Consider the following 10494-nt stretch of genomic DNA (forward strand, 5'->3'; position numbering starts at 1 on the left):
GCGCACCCAGAGATAACTCAAAACCCCAGCAATGTCACCACGCAGATTTAACTCTAATGCAAATTTTGGAAGTCGCAGCAGTTCTTCAAGTTCGAAGAAGATGAAGGAGAAGAAGCTCGATGAGAAATGTTTCTGTAGGTGGGATGTTGTGTTGATGGAGACTGGAATGATTACGAATCCTAACAGATGGTTCATCAGATGTCCTCTATGGGCGGTAAGGGCCAGATGCTGTTGTTGTTGAGGTGAGACAATTAGTTCTGAGTTTTAGTTAATAATGTGGGCCTTTTTTTTTGTTTTCTCAGACAAGAGATTGCAGATACTTTGTTTGGGTGGATGAACTCGAACAAGGATGGGAGGGTCTGGCAAGATGTTTAGCCAAGAGAAAGGTCGAGCATTGTTATGCAATGCCTGATGATGGATCGACTCTCACTGCAGGGGGGAAAATCAGCAAGCATCATCAATGATGGCTAGGAAGATAGACAAATTTAGGGTTGAAATTAGGGGAATTAGAGTGTTGATTACAACCGTTGCACTGGGGGTAGCATTTTGTTTGTTTTATGAGTTGTATTTGGTGATGAAATCATAAGACTTGTAAAATTGGAGATCTTTGTTCGTGATAGTTAAATTTTCGAATGATATTGGCATGATATGGATTGTTTCTAATCTATACTGGTTTGCTTTACATGTGATACATTGATGTAGATACACAGGGTTTGAACTTGTTGCTGCAATCTGAAATGATTCTGATAACGTTTAAAAGTAGACATTGCTGTTGAAAATGGACATGAATCTCTATCTTTTCTCCTTAAGGATCAAACAATAAGCTAGAAATTAGTAACCTGATGGTTTTGCTTTTCAATATATGAGTTTGAACCAAATTGGATGAACAAAATGCTGTAACAATAGTGATATCAAAAAAAGGCAAAAAAAGGCAAGTATATAAATGGCAACTGAAATAAGACAAAGAAGCCAAGTACTGGCAACTGAAATTACACATTACACCCTAGCATTACTAAGTCATATCTAAGCAAAAGCATGAAAATGCATAACAAAACACAAGACTTATGTATCTCACTGGTGTAAACTAAAAACAACAAAAAGCAACCATAACTAGTCTACGATATTGGGGTCGAGTTACTGCTCCCGCTTGATACACCATTTTTTCCTCCGCTTGATCCACGTATCCTGCCTCGGCCTCTACCTTGACCTCTTCCTGTATCAGATGTGCCTTGACCTCTAGTAGTTGGAGTCACAACTCCAGGTGTGGGCATGAACTGCATGAATCAGGTGCTTATTCATGCACTAGCTCCTTGCAATGGATGAGGTGTAGTTTGAGAGTTATGTGTGGATGGAGTTGTAGCTGGCTGGTTGGCAGGTGGTGTCATTGGCTGCTGTCTTTGTCCGGTCGGAGGTGGTCGTTTAACACTTCTCCTTCTAACTTATTTTCTGGTTGTTGCATTGTTTGTTGGTGGTTGTGGTCATGCAGTTGGTGGGGGAGGCATTGGGTGAGGCTGCTGCAATCCAAAGAACAATGCAGTCATCATCTTCAGTAGGCAGAGGCCTCCATTTGTTGCTCTCTCACTTCTCCCTTTCTAATCTGCTCTGTTGGGTTGGAGCTAACCTTCTGCTGTACCCAACCAAAGCTTTTTTGTTCCTAGCCATAATCCTCATTACGTAGCACCTCACTTCCTCCAACATCATAATTATCGGCTTACCCCTCATCTTCTTCACCTTGGCATTAAACACCTCGCAGTTATTGTTGGTGTAGTTGTCCAACTTAGGGTACTCACTAAAATGAGCTCTGCTCCATTGTTTAGGGCTTATCTTATCCAGGTACTCCCAAGCCTCAGCATTGATCCTTTTTAGTCTCTTCATGGCAGCATTGAAGTCTTGTGTTGTGGTTGCCTTGGCACAAGACCACATGCACATTTTCAGCTGCAAGTCACTCCATTTCTTGTGAAAGTTTTGCCATATATGCATTGCACAGAATCTGTGGTTGGCATTTGGGTAAATTTCTTGTACGGCTGGTATTAGCCCCTATAGGCATGCATGTAAGTAAATAGCTATCAAAATCCAACAATCCAGAAACAGAATTCAATATTTAGCTAAACCAGATTCCAACATTCCAATATCAATCCCATTACAAAACAGAATTGACTATTTAGCTAAACTAGATTCCAAATAATAAAGTATCAGTCCCATTACAAAACAGAATTGACTATTTAGCTAAACCAGATTCCAATAATAAAGTATCAGTCTTATTACAAAACAGAATTGGCTATTTAGCTAAACCAGATTCCAATAATAAAGTATCAGTCTCATTCCAAAACATAATTGACTATAGCTAAACCAGATTCCAATAATAAAGTATCAGTCTCATTCCAAAACATAATTGACTATAGCTAAACCAGATTCTAACATTCCAATATCAGTCTCATTCCAAAACAGAATTCAATTTTTAGCTAAACCAGATTTCCAAATTGTAGAATAGAATTCATAAAATAGACTGGCAACTACTTGCATGTAAGACAGAATTCAATAATAACTAGTAATTATTAAGTAATAATCTTTCAATGAAATTCTAAAACAGACCTGAACAAGTCCATACATGAAATCTCAAGACAACCCAAAATCTTAACCAAATTAAGACCTAACATCAAAGTCCCTAAACACATGAATCAGACATACATCATTATAACATGTTTAAATGAGACAGAAAAGGTATAAACTTGCCCTAACAGACTTAACAAGTAAATATGCACAAGTACCTTCTATATATCTGATATGAAGTTAAACCCATTAGCTTGAAAATCTCCCACATCCTCCTGGAGTATCTCCAAAAACCACTTCCAACTTTCTTTGTTCTCTGATTCCACAATTGCATAGGCAATAGGATAGATATGATTATTTACGTCCTGTCCTATTGCTGTCAGTAACTGCCCCCCATAATATCCTCTTATGAATGTCCCATCCAACCCTATAAAAGGTCTACATCCACCCACAAACCCCTTCTTGCACGCATCAAAGCAAACATAGATCCTCAGAAAAATAGGATTCGAATCAGGTATGGGATTCATGTGGATCCTTACTGTCGACCCTGGATTACTCTTCAGTATCTCGTTAGCATAATCACGAAGTCGTGCATACTGTGCAATCTCAGAACCCTCAATCCTCTCCTTTGCTTTCTTCATAGATCTATAAATTTTCCGTTCATTGATTAGTACATCATACTCGAATCTGAAGTATTGGTCAGCCTCCCTCACTGTCAAGTTTGGCTGCACTCGTATCCTCTCCTCTAACTCATCTATGACCCATTTTTCATCTGCTGACTTATAGTGATTGTCCCTGCTGCCGGTATGTTTATTTACGAATGTTTTTACCTGATAACTTGCTGGAAATATTCTCTTGGAACAGTATATTTGCCAAGGACAGTCCTCATCATAGCATATAGCCTTTGATCTTGTAGAATCACAACGAGCAAAGAATATGCTCCTTCCAATATTGATATTAAACTTTTGGACAGCCTTCTTGAAGTGGCTTAGAGTTTCAAACTCCATCCCAACCTCCAACCGCACCTGGCTCACTGGGGCATTAGCATTGCTCTGAGGAAAAACTGGAGTTTGGTCAGTATCCTCGTCACTTACTATGCTATGCAATTCTTCTGATTCATAGCAATGATGTCCAGGATTTTCATCAGAGAAATCATCCTCATCAACGGGGACGTAGAAGGTTGGAGGCTTGTCCGGATCGGGGTTTGGGATGAAAGACTGGCCTGTAGGGGGCCTCTTTGTTGATCTCCTCTTGTTCACCTTTGGCCTTCCCTCAACCTCATCTGAAGGATTGCTCTGATCATTCTAGGGAGTCCTATTGGTCTCAGAGGGTGGGACTGTCTGAGGGATTGATTGTGAAAGTGGATTCCCATACGGATGTGGGGTGTATTAGGTTAGTTGTTCTGGTTCAAGAGGTGCAGAGACATTGGGTTCAGAAGAAGGGACTGAGTCTGATCAAGCAGTGTGTGTTGGTTGCTGATCTTCTTGAATAGGTGGCTGGGAAGGTTGGGACTGAGTTGATGGTGGTTTATCTGGTATGACAGGTGTTGGGGGAGGCTGAGAAACCTGTCCTGCCTCATCAGATCCTGAAAGTAGTGGGTTTGCTGTCTCCTGGGCCATACTGATATTATCCTCTTTTTGGGCCTCAAAACCAGCCTGTTTATGTGCTTCATAGGCCTCTTCCCTGCTTTGAGCCTCACTCCTTTTTGGGTCCTCCATCCCAACTTGCATGTTACGTACAATTTCAGTATCATCCTCATCTTCCACTACTATCAATCTTCTTTTTGGACTCTTTTTCGGAGTTAGAACCCTTTTAGCACAGCGCTTTACTCTCATCTTTGATGGAGTCATGTTGTTCTCCTCAACTAATACGGGCTCATCCACCGGATGCTCTGTATATACATTTATTCTGTTACTATTCTTCACAGCTACCCCATACATTCTAACTATATCCATGTTAACCCTTAGGTCCCTCAACCCATCATCAAGCTCCTTCTCAGGTTCCAGCCAGAAAAAATTAGTAACAGATGTATATCCTATGTCCTTCAGCAAATCAGATACGAAAAAACTATTCAAGGTATCAACATTAACCCTCTCTATCTCTGTGACTTTACCACCAACGTAACTAACCTTCCCACACGGCCCTCTCTCAAATCGTCCTCTATGATTAATACACAGTGTTATATGGATGGTGGCCATTCCTGAAAGTGAAATAAACCAACAAATTCTAAGAAAATAGTACATGTTACTACACCTAACACAAACCTTAAATAAACTAATTTAGCAATTCTCAAACAGGATTTGATATGGTAATGTAATCTGTCTAACTAGTCTCAATGACATTTGAAATTAATCAACATTGGCAACGACATACCTCAGCTCTCTGCCGACCAAAGGGAGTGACCTCTACACTGTCGATGACGAAATCCCTGGGTTCGAGCTCTGCTAACTATTCCTTGCATGTTCCTCTTTCACGTTCTCGTACTGATGGTTTGCTACTGCTCCGAATGCCTTTTCCGACTTGGGAATGACAGCGTTGAAAGCCGTAGCTTCAGGGTGATGGCTTGGGAGTGTTCCAGACGTCTTCTTTGACTTGGAAACAAAACGACAATCTCTGCTAGGGCATTAGCAGAGTCCTGCAAAATTTTCTTCAATCTCCCAGCCTTTACTAAAAAAAATTGTTTAATTCCACGTAGATTGGGTTTTGGGAGGTTCGAAGAGCCACGTAGGGTCCTACAAACCCGAAGCAAGTGCCAACCCAAGCCATGCTACTTTTGTCACACAGAGCCCATCTCTCATGATTACAAAGTCAGTTTCCATCTACGATGAGTACAAATGTCAGGGTTCTGAACTCTCATGAATACAAATGGTCAATTATTCTTACTATGATACTGAAAACTCAATTTCAAAAAATGACAATATTACAATCGGAATATCAACTTATCAAGTAACAAATCTATACACGTGGTGAATGGAACCACTGCGCGAATTTAGTTGAGTAAGCTAAGTCGCACGCATCAATCTCCCCCTTCCTCCTAAAATCCTAATTTCTATTTTTCCCAAAGGGAGTGACCTCTACACTGTCGATGACGAAATCCCTGGGTTCGAGCTCTGCTAACTATTCCTTGCATGTTCCTCTTTCACGTTCTCGTACTGATGGTTTGCTACTGCTCCGAATGCCTTTTCCGACTTGGGAATGACAGCGTTGAAAGCCGTAGCTTCAGGGTGATGGCTTGGGAGTGTTCCAGACGTCTTCTTTGACTTGGAAACAAAACGACAATCTCTGCTAGGGCATTAGCAGAGTCCTGCAAAATTTTCTTCAATCTCCCAGCCTTTACTAAAAAAAATTGTTTAATTCCACGTAGATTGGGTTTTGGGAGGTTCGAAGAGCCACGTAGGGTCCTACAAACCCGAAGCAAGTGCCAACCCAAGCCATGCTACTTTTGTCACACAGAGCCCATCTCTCATGATTACAAAGTCAGTTTCCATCTACGATGAGTACAAATGTCAGGGTTCTGAACTCTCATGAATACAAATGGTCAATTATTCTTACTATGATACTGAAAACTCAATTTCAAAAAATGACAATATTACAATCGGAATATCAACTTATCAAGTAACAAATCTATACACGTGGTGAATGGAATCACTGCGCGAATTTAGTTGAGTAAGCCGCACGCATCATTACCTCCCCCTTCCTCCTAAAGTCCTAATTTCTATTTTCCTGCACAGATGTTCCATTCCATGTCACCGCTCTACATCACACCAAAGCCTCAGTTCTCTGTTTGCAAGAAAATCAAAGAAACAGTGAAAACAAGCCTTCAAATTTTCAATTTCTTTCTCAATCCCCAGACTCAGTAACCATCTTGAAAGTCGCACACATGGAAGAGAAACAACTTTCCCCTGCACACAACCTTCTTTACCTCATCACCCTTTTCACCTTCCTCCTCCTTCCCGCCGCTGCAACCACTGCCACTGACGCTAACTTCCTTCGATGCCTCATGCTCCTCTAAAGCGACCCAACCCAAAATAACTCGTCTCTCCCTCCAGTAAATATCTACTTTCCCACCCTAACAACCCTTGGCACGACGTAATCGAATTTCCCGGAACAAGCTACCTCGTGTCCGAAACCTGCTCCTTCCACCCCATACCCTTACCCTTCATTGCCATTGACAATAGCTTCAACTTATCCTCACAACAAGTATCCCTCCTTGGACCCTTCCGCACTAGTCCCGATCCGTTTGCCACAGTCGCTCACGTCTTGAAATATTATTGCTGCTCCTTTATGGCCAAGTTTCTTGATGCTCAGAGTACCGTAACGGCACCAATTTCACGATCTTTGCGCTGTTAGACGTGGTGTTTCCCAATGCCGCCATGAGGAACATCAGCAATTACTTCCCGATCTTCCGCAAGCACGTCGTTCCAGGCTGCTTACATGGCGCGACTTGATTAGTCTCCCGGACAACACTCTACTGCGGACGTTATTCTCCAACGTCTTTAAGGACGATGCGGTTTGTCAATTCCGGAAATGGTTCTAAGCGATTTCGTCGTCGTTCATGGAATCCATACCGTGCTTGATAACAACATAATGTAACGATGTCGCTGGTGCTAACCACTGTCTGAAGCTGTAGCTGAATGACGCATTTTGGTTAGTAGCGGAAAGCCAAAAACAACGTTTCTTTTCTTTTTAAACAATTCTTGATTCTAATTTTTAGGGTTAGGATCTGTATCTGCAATTGATTGAGACTACCTAAATCTGTTATAGTTTTTTCACTGATTCGTATATACAATTGTGTATACAAATTTACAATGTGCAGTGTTTTGTGAATAGCTTTAAAAGCAATATTGATCTGTTTTTCATTATGAATATTTGAGACATTGCAATCTGTTATGTTTAGCATTTGAAACTTGAATATCTGAAATATACACATGAATCCGTCACTGATAAGTATTAGCAGTATAGAAATGACCTTTGAATAAACACAACAATTTGGATGCATTTCTTAGGGATCCGTATAGCTTGCTCTGTTTGTTCTTCCAACTTCTTAGCAGTGTAAAAGGGCTTTTGTTTTTATTAGATGGATAAAGAACAGATGTTATTCCCAAACCAATTCTTCTTAACAAGTCAAGGATCTAAGATCTTCTATAGTGAAGATAGTTGAAGAGTTAGAAAGAGAGAAACCAAGTCACTTTTGGATCATTTTTAAAGAACTCACACATAATATAAATTATTGACTTAATCCATCAATTTATTACTTTAAAACTGTTCTCACTTTGTTAACAAATCTGGATAATGTATGTAGTCTACATCCCTGTAAGCTGTAACACCACTTTCTAGTCGTAGGTTTCCCAACAAAATAAAACCATGACAAGTTCTTGTGACATTCTTCCTCATTAACTACTTGCTTGAATTCTTTATGCTGGGCAAAATTTCAAGATCCAGAGTAGATAGGAAACATAATAAATGAATAAAACCCAAATCAGCCCCTGACAATTACCTCGAAAGACAACGAGGCTCCTGACAAAAAAAACCCCAATCCAGCCCCTGACAAAAAAAAAACTAATCAGTTTCAAAAAAAAATTATCAGGGGCCGGATTGGGTGTTTTTTTTTCTTGGAGGTCTCGTTGTCCTTTCGAGATAATTGTCAGGGGCCGGATGGGGTATTCACTCGGATATCGATAAGATGTGAATGATGCAGGGATTGCTACTTTGCCAGCCACACCCCAGTTATAGTTCTACCTATCTTACTACCCGCATAAAAATGTATCTTTGAAAGCTTTTCAAACTTTGAGCATGCATTTATCTTAAATATTTAACTATAAATAAAATTATAATGGATGAATTTTGCATAGTATGAATGATGTCCTAGGTTTAAACCAAATAAAAATCAAATATTAAAAGATTAAATGTCATATATTCAGAAGACCTTTTTTTTCTTTTGGTAAAAGGCAAGGAAAGGAATATGCAAACAGAAGAGAGAATATGTAAATCCAAGCGTATGCATGTGCTTCAGATATATAGGTTTTGTACTTTTGTTACATTTCAACCAAAATCTTTGGAGAACGGAAAGGAACAAGCATTGGATCAAGAACTAAGTTCAAGAAAGCAAAGGAAATTAGTCTAGATCTCTATGACTTAGAAATCTAATCAAAATAATTAAAAAAAAATCTTGGTATCTTTTCAAATTTTAAATATTTTTCTAAGAGAAAATGGTTTTCATCTTTTTTTTTTTTTTAAATAAATGTTAAAAAACTTTCCATCAATATGTGCAAAAACATGATACTAATTATACTCCACATTAACCCTTTTCACATTCATATTTTATGAAGTTTTTTTACTAATCAATACACCTCTAACAAAATATTTTTTTAATACTAACACTAACATACCCTGTTCATTACATTTTTTCTTTGGAAGAGAAGAAGTGATATGATACTAATGCAACAATGTTGGATGTATTGTAAGTATAAACTTCACGATTGATTGGTTTTAGGATTATTCATTTACATAAATGACACTCATATCTTCAATCTTCTAAACTCACCAATACTCGCAATAAAATAAAAGAACGGATAAACATTTCTAATTTTGAGAAACCATGCTCATTTTTTTCTATAAAACACACATACAATCATATGTACATCTGGCTTTTATACAAGCAAAAGGTGATGCTAATAATTCGAGACTCTTCGAGTTTTTTAACTGATAATGAATACACATATTTGACCAATTTTACTTTACTTTGAGTATTTAAATAAGTAACTTGAACATCTTATTTATTTTTTTTAACTTTAAGTTGGCATTCTTTGATTTTCAGCACTATTATAAACAACTTGAAAATTCTTTAAGTTTTTAATAGGTTATGCTTGGTAACCAATGATTTTTTTGAACAACATGAATAATAGATTCTAAAATTGGCCAAATTTAAATAAAATACATTACATTTTTAAATTACTCACCTAAATCTTAATATTGGAATAACCATTCGCACACCTAATGAATTGAACATCTAATATATTTATTGTTCACATTGTTTAATATTTTCATTGTCTACTTATACTTTTTCGTTTTTAATAAATCCAACAAATTGATGATAATTATATTCAACTAAAATTTTGCTTCATCAATTCTCTAACGGAAATGGATCCTCTCCAATTTTTTAAACACTTGAGAAAATGAAGTGTGATCTCTTACCATTAATTTTATAAGTGAAATAAAAAATAAATATGAGAGAGAATTCAATTTTTTTTTTTACTAGAGAGAATCCACTCCCATTCTTTAACCACTTTTCATAAAGATTTTAGTTCATATAAAGTGGTGCAAGTCGACTTAATTTTTTTGTAATCAACATGTATGCTCCTTTCCTAGGTTCATCCATTTCGTGGATGCAAGTTTTGAAGTGGATAAAGTCCATTTCGGGTGTGTAGTGGTTGAGACAGGACTGTAGGAAAATAAATGTCTAAAATAATATTTTAACTATTTTAGATACAAATAAAATTTATAGATAAATAAATTAAAAAAATATTAGGATAAGTTTATCACAAAACAAACTAAGTACAAATAGAAAAAAAATACGAGATATAGATATTGAAAATAAGAAAGAATAATATTAAATGTATATATCTCTTATGTGTGCCTGTGTTTTATATATAAGAAGGATGACAGTTTGGTAGTGGTCAATTACGCCTCTTTCTTTGAGGAAAGAAGTTTAAACTCCACCTCAAACATTTAAAAAGGTCAAAAAATTAACGTGTGCTCTGTTGTTAGGATTTTTTCAAAAGGTGCTTTATTAGGGTTTTAAGGTACGAAGGAGGCAGAGAGCGACGACCAGGAACACGACGTTGAAAGTGGAAAATAGAGGCGCGACGAGAGAGGATTGGACGGAGGTGCTGTGACTGCTTGAGAGAGGGAGACAGCGACGTTATTGGGAGAGGTGTTAGGGTT

At 38.0% G+C, this 10494-nt stretch overlaps 1 protein-coding gene and 1 long non-coding RNA gene across 2 annotated transcripts; both read right to left on the reverse strand.

Annotated features, from left to right (window-relative positions):
• LOC110263828 lies at nt 2772-3557 on the reverse strand. The gene has a single exon (XM_021105649.1). It carries the CDS (start codon nt 3555-3557, stop codon nt 2772-2774), a length of 786 nt encoding a protein of 261 aa, XP_020961308.1.
• Nucleotides 3649-9787, reverse strand: LOC110263524. The gene is made up of 3 exons (XR_002349319.1): nt 9687-9787; nt 4476-4477; nt 3649-3658 (listed from the first exon to the last, which is right to left on the reverse strand). It is a non-coding gene; the product is annotated as an uncharacterized LOC110263524 (long non-coding RNA).

This window comes from Arachis ipaensis, chromosome B06, assembly GCF_000816755.2.
Source record: "Arachis ipaensis cultivar K30076 chromosome B06, Araip1.1, whole genome shotgun sequence".
Taxonomy (NCBI): domain Eukaryota; kingdom Viridiplantae; phylum Streptophyta; class Magnoliopsida; order Fabales; family Fabaceae; genus Arachis; species Arachis ipaensis.